The following is a 19,951-nucleotide window of genomic DNA, read 5'->3' on the forward strand; positions in this document are numbered from 1 at the left end:
CCAGTAAGCAATAGCAGAGTCCATCTATGAATGCTCACTCTTAGAGTGAAATGTTCAGCCAAAAGCCTGCCCTATTGAAATACTCTTGCTTGCTTCCTCCACCCCTGCCCCATTTCTAAAATATTTGATGTAACCCAACTGCTTTCCTCTTATGCCTTTACTTATTCTAATGTCTGTGGAAATGCTACATAACTCCACCTAGCCCAGAGGCTTTTTTCTCTCTCTTGAAGCTTTTTCTATTCATTTCAGTAAAATTTTCTAATCTTTGATAAAACCACTTATTTAAATCATCATATTTTCATTTAGATAAGGGTTAATTATGTTTGTCTCTGAAGACAAAGACAAGTGTGTTTGAGTCCATACACATGCATTTACAGTCCTTTATATAAGTTTGCAATGAATATTTGTTAAATAAATGCCGAGAGAGAATTTTTGTCTGCAAAATATGCCTCATTCAACTCAAGATTAGTTGAATGCATCTTTCCTTTAATCCTTTTGTCTTATCCATCATCCTTTCTTAAGTTTGTATGGCATTTCTGGAGTTAATTTGGGGCAAGGAGGAGAGGTAGGATATGGGCAGCCCAATGCCGACTTGCTATTATTTGGATTTTGAAAACCCTTTCAGTGCTTTGAAATTCCTGACGTTTATGTAACCTCTGAACTGAAGAAAACCTAAGGTATAAAAACGAATTCCAAGCTTTGTATAGCATTTAATATCTTAACAAAGTGTTTCTTAATATTTCATTTACTAAGTTGTCTATCTCAAGTCAGGCTTCTTTACATCTTGTCATAGAAGCAATGATGGAAAATAATCTTAGGTATTAATATAAATAAAAATAAAGAATTCCTGAATATAAAATACTCATGTAAATTTAGAGAAATTATGAAAGTATCATAAGAGTTCATCATTCTGCCTCTCCCTTTTTAAGGATTGATAAAAAGTCGAAAGAAAGGCTAATTGTATTTTTCTGAAATCAAATTGATTGGATTAAAGATGTATATTTTCATTTCATATTTTGTTTTTGTTACAGGATCCTCATGCAGAGGAATTTGAAGATAAAGAGTGGACATTTGTCATAGAAAATGTAAGCTAATGAAAATTTCTTCATCTTTCATATATGTGACTATGTATATTACTAAGGATATATACATTTTGGTATTAGGAGAAATGTTACCTTATGAAAATTAAATAGTGATTTGTAGGTCCCAGAATTTTTCTGTTGAAATTACAGCTAATAGTAGAATGATTTCTGAGAAATGCTGTTATGAGAACTGTAAAAGTAAAGATAGACTTCAATAACTTAATTATATATATAGCCTATGTTTTCTGTTTAGGGTGTGAGGGCAAGACCATGTCTTATTCATCTTTTTATTTGCTTAGCATCTAGTATGGTACTTCTTCTTTTTATTTGCTTAGCATCTGGTATGGTACTTCTTGCATAACAGGTGCTCATTTAAACATTTGTTGAATGAGACCATGAGCGGGCTTAAATCCTTACAATAAGGTATATGCTTTAGCTTTTTGTTTGAGTTGCGGAACTGTAGAATGGCACCTTAAAAATCATTTTTTTTTTTTTTTTTTTTTTTTTTTTTTAAGGAAAGACAGAGAGAAGGAAGGAAGGATAGAAGGAAGGAAGGAAGGAAGAAAGGGAAACATCTTTTAAACATTTTCTTGTATTCTGTTTCTCCGTATTTGTTACATGGGCTGGGGCCGGGAATCGAACCGAGGTCCTCCGGCATAGCAGGCAAGCACTTTGCCCGCTGAGCCACCGCGGCCCGCCCTTAAAAATCATTTTAATTTATATATTGTGGAATCTCAAGTGACTAGCAGACACATATTAGGTATTTAATAAATGTTTATTTAATCAGTATTAGGGGATATAGGGATTCAAAGTAAGAAGTCAGATAGACCTGATTTTAAGCCTTCACTCTTCCACTGAGAAGCTGTATGATCGTGGGCAAGTTTCTTAACTTCTCCAAGTCTCAGTTCTAGATCACAAAATTATAGGGTTGTTGTGAAGATTAAATAATTCTCAGTTTTTATCATCATCATCGATGCTGTCATTACCAGCGTCATCATCATTATGATCATCGTTACAATTTTCTAACATGTTTATAGCAGGCTTATAACATGCTTTGTATCATATTTTTCCTTTCTGTGCCTGATTCCTCTCTCATGCATCTCAGTAGTGAAAGGAATCTGACATATTCCTTAGCAATAGTTGGATGAATTTTAGGCCTGAAGAGCTGGGAAGCTTGGGAGGGAGATCAGGTCTGAACATGGTAGGGGCGTTCTAATGATTGAGTCTAAAGCCAGTGCCGTGTATTTAAAGGCTTACACATGTTAATGATAATTTTGGCTTTTCTGTAGTGAATGGATTTGAGCATTATACTTGGAGTACCAATTAAAGTTTAAAACAAACTTCTTGAATTTGACTATAGCCTGAAAAACTATCTTTCATTCATCTATCAAGGACTTCTGTCCAATGGACAATATTCTTCTTTTCAATAGCCATGGCTCTGTTAAACATCTGAAGTCCCTTTGTTAATTTGATGGATTAAAGAATCAGGCTATTGTATTTGAGTTATAATTAATGGCAAAAATATATAAAAATTACCTTATGTTTACCTAGACAGGTGTTCTTATTACATAATTAATCCTAGACACATCGGGTTCAAATTTTTGAAAAGCAAATATAAAATAACTATCCTACTGAAAAGTGAATGAAGTATTTTGTGCAAATAAAAAAAAGCTAGATATATATATTAGATTTGAGTGCATTTTGCATAAGATTTAGGGAAAATGTTTTTCTTAAATTCTGTATTATAAAGGAATTTTAAAGGTAAATAGAGAAACGTTAAAATTTTAAATAACGGTGAAATGTATATGGATTATGAGATAAAGAAGTATATTTCAGATTGTCCTTTTCACATTGGGATATGTGTTTCTCAAGTTGAAGAGTATCTTTATAATCTTCTAATGAAAAGTATATTCATCAAGCTCAGAAACTTTTTTTCTGTTAGATAAAGAACAGGCCCTAGAGGAAAAAGAAAAATAAAATATGTTAGCATCTTTCTCCCAAAATGCCTATTAATAAATTAGATTTATAGAGATCCAGTAAAAATGACATAGATGCCCTTTAACTATTTTTCATATTGATTACTTTATAAAACCAGTATTTTATTGAAGTATTATTAGAAATTTGATTTTACTGTGTAATTAGATGATTTTGAAGACCTACTCTGAGTGATATGGTAGTAGAAAACACTGCATTTATAGAGCTTCTCAGCTGTCATTATGTTGTTTAATTGCAGAAAGATTTTCTGCTTCTGTGTCTCTCTGCTTCCTCATATTCTTATTTGGAAAAATTCATTTTTCTTTTCTGATCTCATAGTTTAGAGGAAACAAATTTTGGATTGGGTTAGAATTGAGTATAAATTCTGGCATTGTGTCTTTAAAGCTAGATTGTTCTCTAGAATTCTGTTTCTTCAGCTATAAAAATGAAGGGTTGCAGTAGATGAGCTCAGAGGGCTTTTCTAGATCCATGACTTTGTTTTAGTCAAAGTCATGTTTAAATAACTTTTTGAAAATGTGTATTAAATTTTTTATTTTCAAAGTCATGGAGAATGCAATATTTCAAGGAAGTATCTGATGTAGTATTTTGGAATTATTTAATAGACTTCCACATTTATATCTTTCTTTAGAAAGTCTGTATTGGCATTTATTTTTCTATATAACATTATTTCTGAAATTAATTATGAATATTGTTGCAAATTTCCTATTCTGAATTTTTCAGTATAAGTATTTTTCCCTTATTCCTTATTTCTACATTCCTCTATAGAGGGGGAAAAAAAGGAAAGAAAACTAAATTATGGTATAAAGTAGCTTTTATGTAAAGGAAGACATTGGCCTTTGTAGCCAGTGAGAAACTTAATTTCTCAGCCATAGGTATCAATATTTATAATACCCATCTTTTAAGAGATGGTCAAAAGAAGTGAATCTAGGTATTGAGCTAATGCAAAGAAAAATAAAATTAATCAGAATGCAGAAGGGACAACAATTCCTCAGCTGTTATGATGACAACAAAATATTAATAAAGCTTGCCAGGAACCCCATGCAAAAAAAATCCAAGATTTTTATTACATATTCTTCGTAACTTTATTATTGTTGGCTTATGCCTATTTTTACAGTAGTTTTTTTTTTTGAAGAGGCAGTTATGGGATTTGGCGTGTTTACTAACATAACATGTTTATTTAAAAAAAAGTTGAAGAGGAAAAGATAAATATTAAATGTATCCAGCATCAGATTTACTGAATTACATAAAATTGTCAGACTTCAGAAATTTTACATTTCTGCATACTTCAGACATGGGAAAGAGCATAAATTTACATGTTGTGCTGAAAGCATTTAAACTATATTAACTCAAAAGATAACATACTAATTTATATAAATTATTATAAAATGTGAATTAATATCAAAAGATGAGTTTGTATAAATAAACCTAAAACCAAACCAAACAAATAAAAAGGAAATTTTCAGTCTCACCTGGAAGGTAGACTAGAATTGGACAGGTCTCCCTCTATAGTTTGCAAGATGAGCTTAATTTCTTTCTGCAGGAACTAGCTTCTGTGCTATTAGAGGAATAAATAGATTTTGAGAATAGTTTTTTTCTTTACCTGACTAGGTGTGTTAACTCTTCTGACCAGCTCTGGAAAATTTAAGCCAGTTTTCTGAAATGCTAATGGGACCTCTGCTTGGTTAAGTAAATTTAATAGGAAAAGTTCTGTTCCATTTATCTCTGTATCCAACACAATTTTTTTTAATGTAGTACCTTTGTGTAGTAGGTATTCAATACGTATTTGTTGAAGAGTAAGTAAATGAATGATTTAAATTAAATTCAGGAAACTATTAGAAATTCTGCGTGTTGTTCTTCTTTCTTCTTTTTCTTCTTTGTATCCAAAATGTTTATTGAGATGATATCCCACCCATCCTATTTCAGGGTGCTTTTAGTGCTGCTTTCATCTGAAAGAGCATCCATCTGAAAGCCTTGCTTTTCCTCCTGTAGAATGGCTGAGGACAGGGGAGCAGCCAGCAAACAAAGCTGCCTGCGTGTGACTAAAGACCATGGTGATTTTATAGCTTCCTGGGCATTTTACATCTGTAAAGTAGGAATTGGGAGTCTGTACCAGGCACTTCTTTTTATTTTCTCTTCTCTTCTTCTGGAAAAGAATGAAGGAAGATCATTTGTGAGAGGCATGTTCTTGTGCAGAGATTGTCACCCCTGGAAAGGCAATGTTATTCTTTTTAAGAAAAGAACTGTATTAGCATCCATCACCTATATTAAAGGAAAATTTAAAAAGTAGACCGTAGTGACAGATAGTATATGAAGAATCTACATGTTATTACAGCAAAACTCTTCTGATTAACTTCTATCTAACTTACTTAGATTACCTCATGCTTTCCATTGTCTATAAAACATCCTCATTATAAGCCTACATGTGTCCCCTCTCTGATACACTCCTATGCATTTTTGCTCTCATAAGTGAGCTGTTAGTTGGGTTGGACTCCAAACCTCTTAATGCTTGTTGACTTGCTATTGTAATTATATAATTTAATTAAATATTTTATAGACCATTGAAATAGCAGTTAAAGGGATTATTTCAGGAAAACTGTTAAATTTATGAGAAAGAGATGATAAGGATGAGTTTAAAAACTGCTGTGAAATCTAGTGTGGATAATACAACTGTAAAAGACTGATAAAAAATTTTATAAAAATCTAGAAGGATTTTGCATTCAGATTACTTTTATTGTCCTTAAATATTTAAGTTAAAAGAAATTGAAATTGGATGTGGCCTCTCTTTCTAAGCCAACTCAGCAGGTGACCTCACTGCCTTCCCTCCTGCATGGGACATGACTCTGTGGGATGTGAATCTCCGTGGCAATGTTTGGTAGAAATCCTGGGATAAGCTAGGACGTAGCATCAAGAGATTGAGAAAGCCTTCTTGACCAAAAGGGGAAAGAGAGAAATGAGACAAAATAAAGTTTCAGTGGCTGAGAGATTTCAAACATAGTGGAGAGGTTATCCTGGAGGTTATTGTTATGCATTATATAGATATACCTTTTTAGTATATGGTGTATTGGAATGGCTAGAGGGAAGTACCTGAAACTGTTGAGCTGTGTTCTAGTAGCCTTGTTTCTTAAAGATGATTGTATAATGATATAGCTTTTACATTGTGACTGTGTGATTGTTAAAACCTTGTGTCTGATGCTCCTTTTATCTAGGGTATGGATAGATGAGTAAAAAATATGGATAAAAAATGAACATAATGGGGGGACAAAGATTAAAATAAATTAGGTGGATGGAAATACTTGTGGTCAGTGAAAGGAAGGGGTATTGGGTATGGTATGAATGAGCTTTTTCTTTTTTCTTTTTATTTCTTTCTCTGGAGTGATGTGAATGTTCTAAAAAATGATCGTGGTGATGAATACACAACCTTATGATGATACTGTGAGCCATTGATTGTACACCATGTATTAAATGTTTGTATGTAAGAATTTCGTATGTTTCTATGTTAAGATTTATCATTAAAAATAGTAAAAAAAGAAAGAATAGCCTTTGTGGAAGAGGTGGAAAAAAAAAAAAGAAAGTGATATTGGAAATAACAAATGATACATTATGGTGTGGATTATAGAAAAAAATCAGCAGTTAACAGTTATCCTCAAAGAAAAGTTCATAAAGTCTGATAGATGAAATGTATTAATATCTGTTGAACAAATTAAATATTTGGGTATCAGCATTCATAATTCTCCCCTTTAATTGACCAACTTTCTATACCAATCAGGTAATTTAAGAGGAATTCTACCATATGTGATTATTAAACAATTTCGATCTCATGAGATCTGTCTGTATGCCTATCTGGTACAATTAAAGTACTGATCTTAGATATTTTTTCTTAAACCAAAATTCAGTATAAATAGACATTATTCACTTAGTAGCAGTTTGCTTTTACGTGACATATCTAATGATACGTTTTTTAAAAATTAAAAAAAAAATTTTATTGAGTTATCTTCATTCACCATACAATCCATCCAGAGTATACAATCACTGATTCATAATACCATTGCATAGTTGTGGATTCATCAACTTGATCATTTTTCAAACATTTCCATTATTCTAGAAAAAGAAATAAAAAGAAAAAAACCCATATATCCCTTACCCCTCCTACTAATATTGCAATCTACCCATTCTTTCTTTTACCCTTTATCCCCCCCATTATTTATTTACCTTTTGTCCTTATGATTTTACTTATCTGTCCGTATACTGTATAAAGGGAGCATCAGCCGCAAGGTTTTCACAATCACATGGTCACAGTGTAAAAACTATAGAGTTGTACAATTATCTTCAAGAATAAAGGCTACTGGAATACAGTTCAACCGTTTCAGGTATTTCCTTCTAGCTATTATAATACAGAAAAAACTAAAAAGGGATCTAAATAATATATAAGAGTAACTTCCAGGATGACCCCTTGCCTCTTTTTGAAAACTCTCAGCTGCTGAAATTTTATTTTGTGTCATTTCTCTCTTCCCTCTTTGAATCAAGAAGACCTTCTCAACCCCATGATGCTAGTTCTGGCTCATACCCAGGAGTCATGTCCCATGTTGCCAGGGAGATTTACACCCCTGGGAATCATGTCCCATGTAGGGGGAAGGCAGTGAATTCACCTGGTGAGTTGGCTTACAGAGAGAGACCACATCTGAGTCCCAACAGAACTTCTCTGGGCATGATTCTTAGGCATAATTATAAGTAGACTTAGCTTCTTCCTTGCAGGAATAAGTTTCATAGGGCTGAGCCCCAAGATCGAGCGCTTGACCCATTAAATTGGTTGTCCCCAAGGTTTGTGAGAATATCAAGAATTACCCAGGTTGGGGAAGTTTAATATTTCCCCCCTTTTCCCCAGTCTCTCAAGGGGACTTTGCAAATACTTTTATGTTCTCTGCCCAGATTACTCTGGGACGTATTGGAGTATCACACTAATCTGTACAAACCGGCAAAATCTCACTCCCTATTCAAGGTTCCTTGTAATTATGGTGTTTGAATAAGGTAACCATTCAAGTTATATTAGATAGTGTGCTTCCGAAAATATAAATTTTTCAACCAAATAAATATCTTTTCCTTTGGTCTCACATAGAAGTTGAGGTTTTAAAATACAGACCATATCATCCTTTACTCAGTATTCGGATCCACCCTGGGTCCATCTAGATCAGCTTCATTCATATCTCTAGTTGAAGTCTGATCCGTTTTTCAACTTTTTAAACAGTTGCTATATGGGGTAAGGCTGGCTTTCATAGCTTCGGAGTTCTAACTTTGAGTCTCAGGTGTCACACAAACATGCTAAGAGCTGGGGAACAAACAAGTTATAAGAAATAGCTCAGCATATCAGAATTTCAAAATAACAGTTACAACTGCTGTATATGTGACTATATGTGACTGAATATATGTGACTGCTGTAAGAGTTTCCAATCTAGGAACCTTTACAATAGGCCTTCACCTGGTAACCTATACTCTCGATTTAAATTCTCACTTGTTGTATATTATAATTAGTCCATACAAATGAGGCATGATAATATCTTTTCATTTCTGGTTTATTTAGTTCAGCATACTGTTCTTAATGTTTGTTTACCTAGTTGCATGTCTCACAACTTCATTCCTTCTTGCAGCAGCTCAGTAGTCGTTTGTATGCATGTACCACAGTTCCTCTTCCATTCCTCAGTTGATGTGCCCTTTGGCTACTCCATCCATTGTACATTGCAAACACTGCTGCCTTAAACACCAATGTGCAAATGTCCATTGTGTCCCCACTCTCAATTCCTCCAAGTATACTCATAGCAACTGGGTTGCCCACCTCGTGCTCCTGTGGAACCACCACACTGCCCTCTAGAGGGGCTGCAGCACTCTGCTTCCCTGTCAGAAGTGAAGAGGTATATCTCTCTCTCCATGTTTTCTCCAGCTGTTGTATCTCTGTTCATTGTTAAACAGTTTTATTCATGCATCATACAATCCAACCTAAGTAAAAAAAAATCAGTGGTTCCCAGTATAATCACATAGCCTTGCCTTTACTACCACGGTCCATATAAGGACATTTCCTTTTCTTCTCCAAAGGACCCCATCCCCCATCCCCATATCTTCACTTATTGAAATTTAGTTTTGGCATATTGCCTTTGTTGCATTCAATGGAAACATTATAATGCTACTGTTAACTGTAGACCCTAGTCTCTATCGATTGTATTTTTTTTCCCATATACCATTCCATTTCAACACCTTGCAATATTGACATTCATTTATTCTCCGCCATACAAGAACATGCATTTATTTGTACACTTTATCACCATCATTGTCCACTGTAGACATTGCTATGTTATACCATACTGTTCCAGTCTTTATCTTCTATCTTTCCTTCTGGTCACATACCTGCCCCCCAGCCCTCCTCTCTCAACCATACTCACACTCTGCTTTATTCAGTGCTACCATCAGAAAATATTGTACTATCAGTTTCTGGATCTTTACAATCAGTCCTGTTGAACATTTTGTACTCTTTAAGCATCAAATGCCCAATCTCTACCCTGTTTCTACCTCATGATAACTATGTTCTTAACTTTAACTCTCAAAGTTCACTCATTAATGTTAGTTCGTATTAGTGAGACTGTGTAGTATTTGTCCTTTTGTTTCTGGCTTATTTCATTCAGCATAATTCCTCAAGATTCATCCATGTTGCTACATGCTTCATTCTGTCTTACAGTTGTGTAATATTCCATCGTGTGTATATATATCTATATATATTCCACAGTTGTAATATTCTAGCGTATGTATGTATCACAGCTTGTTTAGCCACTCATCCATCGATGGACATTTGGGCTGTTCCCATCTCTTGGCAATCATGAATAATGCCACTATAAATATTGCTGTGTAAATGTCTGTTTGTGTCCTTGCCTTCAGTTTTTCTGAATATATACCTAGTAATGGGATTGCTGGGTTATATGGCACTTTTATACTTAAGAGGAACCGCCAACCTGTCTTCCAGAGCAATTGCATCATTCTGCATTCCCACTAACAGTGATTAAGTGTGCCTCTTTCTCTACATTTTCTCCAGCACTTGTCATTTTTCTGGGTTTTTTTGTTTGTTTGTTTGTTTGTTTGTTTGTTTTTTTGTCATGGGCAGGCACTGGGAATTGAACCCGGGTCTCCAGAATGGCAAGAGAGAACTCTGCCTGCTGAGCCACTGTGGCCTGCCCAGCATTTTTAACCTTTCAATTAAATGAACCAGCATTGATTCATTCATTCAGTAAACATTCATTGAGTATGTATTGTGTGCTGGGCACTGTTCTAGCCAGTGGAAATACAGTAGCATATAAAATAGATAGACGTGTCTTCCCTTATGAAGTTTACATTTCTCTGGGTGTGTGTGTGTATGTATGAGAGACAGTAATAAAAATTAGCATGTGAAATACACACTATGTTTTGTAATAAAAATAAATAATGTATTTTAAATATGTGATAGATATTTAGTATGTTAGGTAAGTGCTATGGAAGAAAATTAAGCAGGGAAGAGGGGTGGGGATCCTGTTCTCATGATTATGTGGACCTAATGAGTCTTCTTATTCTTTCTAAGGTTTCCAAAATAGAATTGAGTTATGCTCATCAAGTTAATTTAAAAGATATTTTAATGAGACAATTGTGGCAATGAATATTGTGAAGGTGGGAGAGTAAAAATATTTTGGGGACTCTTACAAACCTTTTCCTAGGTTATAGCTCCCCTCTGTGGTGAATGAGGAAATCTACTCTTAACTAGAAAAGTAGTTCTATTCCTGTAGACAATCATGTGGGAATAACATGTTACATTAGAGTTCTACTCTGCTCTTCTGTTTTAATTGTTTCCACATCACATGCATATTCCAAAGGACTAAAGATCTTTCAGTCTCTCTTTTTCTCTAATAAGATCTGGATATTGTTTGGAAGTCTTGTAGTAAATTGTTCTGACTCAGAAAAGGCACACTTTTTGAATGAAGTTTTAGTACCTTTCTTTTCTCTGTACTTCTGTATTTTAATCCTACAGTTAGTGCAAAAGCTTTGAGATTTTACCCTTAATGGTTAATAGTAACTTTAGTAAAAGAGTGACTATCCCAATAAAATAGAGAAGTCTTCAAAATATAACTCTAATAAATTTACTGAGCACTTACTGTGTATCAGGAGCTGTTTTATACACATTATGTATAAAACATAATATAAATATATTTTATAAAAATTATCTCATGTACTTATTACAATAACTTTGTAAGCCAGATTTTAATAACCATCTTTTACAGATAAAGAAAATGAGGCTTAGAGAGGTAGAGTAACTTGTTCAAGGGTGTACAGCTAACTAAGGATTTTATCTGTCTTTTGATGGGGCCTTTGCAGCACCCACCTCCCTTAGGGACAAAGATGAAGGGAAATAATTTGAAACGGTAGAATCATAGAGAAGTTTTAATCAGCCCCCTTTAATTGTAAATCTAAGAAACATCTATATACTAGAATACTAAAGGCGGTCTTTAATATTATTGATATTCAGTCTTACTTGATAGAAGCTAGACATTATAAAATGGAATTCCAGAATTAAGAATTTATCAGTCACTGTAATTTTGAATATTTTTTTCTCAAGGTGACCTTCTGTCTCTTTATATAAATTGAGATAATGCTGTATTCATTTTATTGATTCATTTGTTTCTGGTCACAAAGATTTCCCAAATTTTGTCTAAGCTTTCTTCTTTGGAACAGAAAGCTACTTATATATAATATAAATCGAAACTGTAGAGGTAGTTCTGCCCCTTGTTACCTTTGTAACCTTAGACAGTTTTTTAATCTTTTACATACTGAGGTATAAAATGATGGTATTAATATTTATTCTATAGGTTATTAAATATTAGAACAATATGTATATTAAGCATCCAGCATAGTGAGGGGTTGCTATTTTTATAATGTTCCTTTCTAGAAGACATAGACGAATATAAAGGAGTGCAAGTTAGATTTCTAAATTTACTGTTGCAGGATTTTAGTTTTCCCACTCATTTAACCTCACTTATGCCTCTCAGTAATTTCTGGACTTTGACCACTGGCTCAAAGGAAATGCAAGGCAACTTGGAATCGTCTCACTTTGATTAAAACTTAAAACTGTTTTCATCTTTTTAAAGATTTCAGCTTTAGATTTGACATTTTCCCTTATGAATTAATCCAAGATTATAAACCAGTTAAAATTAAACATGTTGATAATTTATTAATATCTATCTCGAGGCCCGATGGTTTATTTTTATGTTTATGGATTCAGAATATTAATATACAAATATACCTTAAAAACAAATATGAGTATTAAATTATCCTTTACTTTGGATTATTTATTTAGTATAGTTAATCAAGAATGGCTATTACAAAACAATATCTTTCTCTTTTGTATCTACTATAATATTATGTCTTTTCATCCAGAAAATTAATTTTTTTTTTTGTCATGTGAAACCATAGCGGTTATATGTAGAAAACAAAATTATTTTCCTTTATGGTGTTTTAAATTCCCCAACTAAATTGTTAACCCATAGACTCCAAGATTATATGTGTAAATTATATCCATAGGTTTTAGTTTTAAACATTTTCACTCTCAGATTTAAAAAAATGGGTGCTCTGGTCAATTCTCAGTGCATGAAATGAAATGAAATCCAGTGCTATGTGATGGTTAAAATTCTGAACTCTGAGTTTGATGAAATCTTCTCTCACCTGCAATGTAGAACTGCTTCTGGCCTGAAATCTATAGTTAAAGAGCAAGGAGAATGGTGAGCATCTTTATTTTACCTAACATTTGTTTGGCTTTTCTATTTGCTAAGCTCCCTCTTCTAAGATTGAAGCAATAGTGAGGAGGTGAGATTGGACATGAAAGGAACGAAAGGAAAAATTTTTTACTTTATTCTATGAATTTATGTAACCCCAAAAGCAAAGTCTGCTAAAGATAACACCCATAAAGAAAGCCACAGATCAACTTTACTCTAGGAATGTGGCCCAGTGAACTTTCTTGAACCTAATCAATACCTGTTGACATTCCTTCTATGTGAAAGTGCCACGGAGTGGGTGAAGAGGAATAAACTTCCTTTAGGCAATAGTCCCGATTTTTTGTTCTTCTCTTAATTCATTGACTAAAGAGAGGTTAGGTTCTCAGGCTGCCACTCAAGAGACAGTTTAGCCAATAATGCCAATATTTATTTGTTAGTATTGTGTAATATATGTGTATTTAAAATTCTTTTTTTCCTGTAGTTCATTCAGCTGTGTACTTAGGAAATGCTATCGTTTCTCCACCCTTTTCCCAGCTGCTGAGTGAGAAGGAAGTGAGGGAGCAGAATTCTTTTACTCTTGCTTGGTGGCAGGAAAAGTCATGTGCTTAGCCAGAATGGCAAGTTGCTTAGACTATATTGTCCTATACAATATTGACTAGAGTACATTTGATGAAGAGTGATAAGTTGAAGATCTCTGTATTGTTAGGTCTCTTTCAAGCCATTCTTTTGATCTAAACTTCTCAACTTTGTTCTCTCTCTCTTTTCTTTTACATGGGCAGGCACCCGGAATCGAACCCGGGTCTCCAGCATCACAGGCGAGAACTCTGCCTGCTGTTCTCTGAGCCACTCTGAGCCACTGTGGTGCACCCTGTTCTCTCTGTTTTTTTTTTTACAATCCCAAAGTCTAGGACTCTTTAAAATTTCTACATAGTTCAGAAATTTGAAAGCAGTGTGTAGTGGAGTTCTGATCATTTTTTTTTCATGCAAATTTAGCAGTACAGATGAATCTAATCAAGACCCATTTTTTAATGCAATTTTATTAAGGTATGTTCATATATCATACAACCCATCTGAAGTACACAATCATTGGCTCAACATAACATCACATCGTTGTACATACATCCTCATGATCAATTTTAGAACATTTTCATTACTGTAGAAAAGAATTAAAAATAGAAAAGAAAACCCCAATTCTCCCATAGTCCTTATCCCTCCCTATTATTGACCCATAGTATTGATATGGTAACATTTGTTACTGTGAATGAAAGAGTATTAAAATATTACTATTAACTTTAGTCACAAACTTTAGGACTTCATTCCTTCATCTTTTGGCAATTGTGAATAATGCCACTACAAATATTGGTGTGCAAATGTCTATTCACGTCCAGGGTATATCCCAATTAGTGGGATTGCCATGTCTTTTAACACCTCAAGTTAAAAAAATATTTTTTCTTATTTCCAAACATGCAAAAGAAGAGGGAATAATATAATCACCCCCCATCTCCTAGGTTCAGCAATCTTTTAATACTTTGCCAAACTTATTTTAGCACTCCTCCATTTTGTTTGTTTGAGCAGATTAAAGTAAATCTCAAATATCTTATAATTTCTTCTGTAAATAGTCAAGGCCACCTTTGAGCATCATCAGCTTAGGAACTTTTTAAAGGATAGTGGCATGTCAGAAAAGGTGAACCACTTACAGACTTTTTTAAATTTTGGAAACTTCCTTTTAGGTGATCTTTCTGATCTGTTAGGTCTAAGATTCAAAATTAATTATTTTGATTTTTGAAAAGTGGTATTATCTGTTCTTGTTTTCTACATAGAAGAAATTTAACTTAATATTGGAAGCTACAAAGCTCCCCTCCTTCAACCTGAATTAAACTGCATTTAGAATAGGTAGCTCATAGTTCAGGCAGCTTTTTCTGGTCTTTTATTACTGTGTCAACTTTCTGTTGTATATGATTATGTGAATGGTGACTGACTATCTGTGCAAATTAGATAGTATATTCTAGATATGTCTAGGGATTAAAGTAAGCTATGTCAACCTGTTCACTCTTTTTTATTTATATTTTAGAGAAAAATATATAATACATATGGATATGTATAAACTTTTTTCCTTCTTGGTTTTTCTTACATTAAATATTTGGTGAGATGTTCTAATTCAGAAGTTTTGTTCTTCTAGAGGAAAACTCTGTCTCCTTTATTCTCAAATAACCCTTAGGCTTTAAAGAAACCATTGTTGTACATAAAAATAAAAGTTATGGCCAAGAATAATCTTATGTGTTTTGACCCTGTCACAATCCTAAGAATCCTAAGGTTCTTATGTAACTTCTTAAATACTTTAGTTTTTCATTTTGATCTTGTTTATCTGTCATTTAAAAATATTTGTCAGTTTTGTGGAAGATGACTCCCAGGGATGAATCCAGACTTGGCACTGTGGAATCAACAATTCCATCCTGATCAAAAAGGGGAAAAGAAATGTAATTAATAAAATATCAGTGGCAGAGAGTTCAAACAGAGTTGAGAGGCTACTCTGGAGGTTGCTCTTATGCAAGCTTCAGGTAGGTCTTGCTACCTATCGTAACCTGCCAACCCCCAACCAGGACTATTCCAGCCAGTCCTAAGAACACCTAGGGCAATATATAAGATTCCACAAGGGTTCCATGCACTAAAGTAACTTTCCAGAAACCTACGCCTTCCAGATGGGTCTCTGGCCCAGATAAGTCCTGACACCTAGCCCAGCCTCTCCAGAACTTCAGATAGTGCCATCTTCTTACCCCATATTAGTGACAGACCCTTCCAATGTGAAAAATTTAGATTGGCCATAGCCCACATACCCCTGAAGAGAGGTATGGAGAGATCAAAGGTGATGTTGGAGTTATACAGAGAAGATAAGATTTAACAAATGAATATGAATGCTGCATTGTTAAATTGTTATCTCTTTTAGTTTCCAGTATTTTAGAGCAGCTGGAAGTAAAAATCTAAAATTGTGAAATTGTAACTCATGCCAAAGTCTGAAATGTGTTTAACTAATTGTGGTGCTGTGCTTTGAAATTTATAGCTTCTTTGTATATGTGTTATTTTTCACCAAAAAAAGAAGGAAAAAAAGTCGATTGTGATAAAATGGATAGGTAAAAAAGTATTATACCCTCTAGCTTCCTATATTCTGGAGCAGCTAGAAGGAAAAATATGAGAGGATTGTATGGTAGCCCATGACAGACTCTGGAATCTTTCCTATAACCACTTGTTGAAGAGTACTTTGAAAACTAGTGCTTTTTTATTTCTTTGCTTTGTATATATGTTATGCTATACAATAAAAAAATTAAAAAAAAATTGTCAATTTAGTAGTGCTTATTAATTAGAGAAGGCAAGTTCTATTTTCAGATCCTACATTCAAAAATTTCTGACTCAGTAAGGGACCTCATATGGATTGACATTTAAAGTTAACTGTAGTGTGTTTATATTTGCATAATGCAATAAGTCCTGTTTTAAAACAGTGAATAAATTACTGCATGTCAGATAATTTATTTCATATAGTAGTTTAATTTGTAGAATGTCCTAATTAACAAATTTAAGGAGAAGTTTTATTTTGCAACAACAAAGTACAGTTTTCATACTATCACAATGTAAATGTAGTCTTTTTGATTGGATTTTCTGATTTTTGTCCCAGTTCACTATGTGAAAGTTCAGTCTCATCTTTATTGATGTTAATTGTACCTTACAGATCAAGCAGATGGTACAGTTAATATAAAAATTGAAGTACTCAAAATTGTTCATTCATTCAGTAGATATTTATTAAATGGATACCCTGCAGTAGATACTGGTTAGGTATGGGGAATAGAAGAGTGGAAAAGTTGTGGTCCTTGGCTCCAGTTATCTTTTGGTCTGGGGGAGATTAATAGGCAACCACTAAAATAGGAGTAAACATAGGGTGTTATATGTGCACAATTTAAAGAATACTTAACCTAGTCTCTAAAGTGATATATAAATTGAGACCTAAAAGATGAAGTTTTCACAATCCTTTATCTGTAACTTCAAAATCCAAAAATCTCTCCTTCTTAAAGATTTTTTTTCTAATTGTTATTTTGTTTTGGAAATTTGGTTCAAACTAATTTGGTGGCAAAACCTAACCTAAACCAAAGTGAGGCTTTTCATGGTATTTATTCTACTTAGTGTAAAGGTTTGTTCATTTGACTGTATTAATATGAATACAGTCTAAATATTTCTGAATATTTTAGACATAGAATATGAATATGTTTAATTATTGGGTCCTGCCTCTGGTCTTGCCGGGAATGTGTGTTCTAGTATATGATATCAGCATTCATCCATATTAGAAATTAAGTAGTTTTGATAATTAGTAGGGAATTTGGAGAGTGCTCCATGTGGCTGAAGTAACTTGAGCAAAGGTCTCGAGGCAAGCAATGTCATGGCTTCTTTGTGAGTATGTAGTTTAGTAGGTTACTTTCTTGAATATTTCATTTTTTAAAAAAGTTGTTGATTGTTCTAGGGCTGTGTTAATTTAGGATCATTTAACTGAATTATATAATAATTAAGAAATTCAAAAATTTAATATATACTTGCTGTAAATCTACAAATTTACATGGTACATAATAGGTAAGCGTTGAAGGAAAGAACTATTTTGTTGGTTTTATGTCAGTGTTCATTGGCCCTAAAATCATCTGTGTCACTTTTTAACAATAGAGATGCCTGGGCCCCAACCCAGACCTACTGAATCAGAATTCTGATGCAGAAGTGTGATGGTTTTGAGAACACTGGGATCATCTGCTCTGTATTGCTTTTGGTAAATTAAAGATTTGAAAAATGTGTTGGGGGGTAGAGACGGATGAGTGTACAAAGCACTCTTTAATACCATCACAAAAATAATTTTAGAAATTAATATTTAGATCAAATCGGCAAGTGATGGACTATTTGGTAACAGATATCACAACCATTTTGGTATCATAGCCAAGCAAGGTCTCTTAATCTTGAGTCTTTGGATCTTTAGGGGTCCATGCCTGGATGGATTTGTAAGGATTGAAATCTCTTAAAAATGTAGGTAAAGGTTTGTGTGCGAGGGCTTATACAGATTGGTATGATTCCCTGATACATCCTAGAGTAATTTGGGCAGAAGATTAAAAAGTATTTGCATTTTCACAAGATGGCGGCTTAGTAAGGTACATGCGTCTTAGTTCCTCCTCCAGAGCAACTACTAGGTGAACACAAACAGTGCAGAACAGCTCCCGGGGCCATGGCAGGGAATGGACACACAGTGTACCCCAGTCTGGACTGGCTAGTCTGACTGCGAGACTCTGCTGCGGTGAGATCCCCGAGCGGCGCGCGATTCCCCGAGCCGTGGCACTGTGGCGGCCGGAGCTCCTCGCTCCCTCCTTCCCGGGCTGGCTGAGAGTCTCGGAGAGGCAAGTTTCCCAAGCCGCGGCGGCCGGCGCCCCTCTTTTGCGGGCGGCTTCCTGGACCGGCTACGAGTCTCGGATCAGAGGGCTACCCAAGCTGCGGTGGCCCACCTGTGGGCGGCTTCCTGGTCCGGTGGCGAATTCCCCAGGCCGCGGAGGCCGGCGACCGACGCCCCTCCCCCGCGGGTGGCTTCCTGGTCCGGTGGCGAATTCCCCAGGCCGCGGAGGCCGGTGACCGACGCCCCTCCCCCACGGGCGGCTTCCTGGTCCGATGGCGAATTCCCCAGGCCACGGAGGCCGGCGACCGACGCCACTCCCCCGCGCGCGGCTTCCTGGTCCAGGGGCGAATTTCCCGGCCGCTGCGGCTGGCGACCGACACCCCTCTAGGGAGAGGAGGGAATTTCCGACAGTGGCAGGGACTGGGTCCAACCAAACACCAATAGGGGAATTAATAAAGGAGCCACAGGGTCCACTCAAGCCGCGGCGGCTGACGACCCCACCACGCGCAGCCCCCCGGAACAACTGAGAGAATTGGATTGGAAATCCCCAGGCCGCGGAGAATGGTGACCGGGGGAGATCCCTTCCAAACATGTGAGACAAACGTGTGCCACGAGCGCCACCTACTGGGCAGGATAAGAAAAACAGAACCCAGAGATTTCACAGAAAAATCTTACAACCTTGTTGAGTCCGACACCCAGGGAAATCTAACTAAATGCCCAGATGCCAGCAGAAGATAACGGTCCACGCTCAGAAGATTGAGAATATGGCCCAGTCAAAGGAACAAACCAATAGTTCAGATGAGATACAGGAGCTGAGACAACTAATGCTGAATATACGAACAGAAAAGGAAAACCTCTTCAAAAAAGAAATCGATAAATTGAGGGAGGACATGAAGAAGACATGGGCTGAACAAAAAGAAGAAATAGAAAAACTGAAAAAACAAGTCACAGAACTTATGGAAGTGAAGGATAAAGTAGAAAAGATGGAAAAAACAATGGATACCTACAATGATAGATTTAAAGAGACAGAAGATAGAATTAGTGATTTGGAGGATGGAACATCTGAATTCCAAAAAGAAACAGAAACTATCGGGTAAAGAATGGAACAATTTGAACAGGGGTATCAGGGAACTGAAGGACAATATGAACCGCACAAATATACGTGTTGTGGGTGTCCCAGAAGGAGAAGAGAAGGGAAAAGGAGAAAAACTAATGGAAGAAATTATCACTGAAAATTTCCCAACTCTTATGAAAGACCTAAAATTACAGATCCAAGAAGTGCAGCGCACCCCAAAGAGATTAGACCCAAATAGGCGTTCTCCAAGACACTTACTAGTTAGAATGTCAGAGGTCAAAGAGAAAGAGAGGATCTTGAAAGCAGCAAGAGAAAAACAATCCATCACATACAAGGGAAACCCAATAAGACTATGTGTAGATTTCTCAGCAGAAACCATGGAAGCTAGAAGACAGTGGGATGATATATTTAAATTACTAAAAGAGAAAAACTGCCAACCAAGACTCCTATATCCAGCAAAATTGTCCTTCAAAAATGAGGGAGAAATTAAAACATTCTCAGGCAAAAAGTCACTGAGAGAATTTGTGACCAAGAGACCAGCTCTGCAAGAAATACTAAAGGGAGCACTAGAGTCAGATACAAAAAGACAGAAGAGAGAGGTATGGAGAAGAGTGTAGAA

The 19,951-nt window shown here is 35.3% G+C and overlaps 1 protein-coding gene and 1 pseudogene across 18 annotated transcripts in view; one reads left to right on the forward strand and one right to left on the reverse strand.

Annotated features, from left to right (window-relative positions):
- EHBP1 (EH domain binding protein 1) overlaps positions 1-19,951 on the forward strand; it is a 559,717-nt gene that overhangs the window by 146,065 nt on the left and 393,701 nt on the right. For all 18 annotated transcript variants that reach the window (XM_077134347.1, XM_077134350.1, XM_077134348.1 and 15 more), the window contains one exon: positions 1,032-1,085. In XM_077134347.1, the coding sequence (XP_076990462.1) occupies positions 1,032-1,085 (54 nt within the window). The remainder of the gene's footprint in view (positions 1-1,031; positions 1,086-19,951) is intronic.
- On the reverse strand, positions 5,008-5,264 carry LOC143661559 (small ribosomal subunit protein eS27 pseudogene; annotated as a pseudogene).

Source organism: Tamandua tetradactyla, chromosome 17 (assembly GCF_023851605.1).
Source record: "Tamandua tetradactyla isolate mTamTet1 chromosome 17, mTamTet1.pri, whole genome shotgun sequence".
In the NCBI taxonomy this organism is placed as follows: Eukaryota; Metazoa; Chordata; class Mammalia; order Pilosa; family Myrmecophagidae; genus Tamandua; species Tamandua tetradactyla.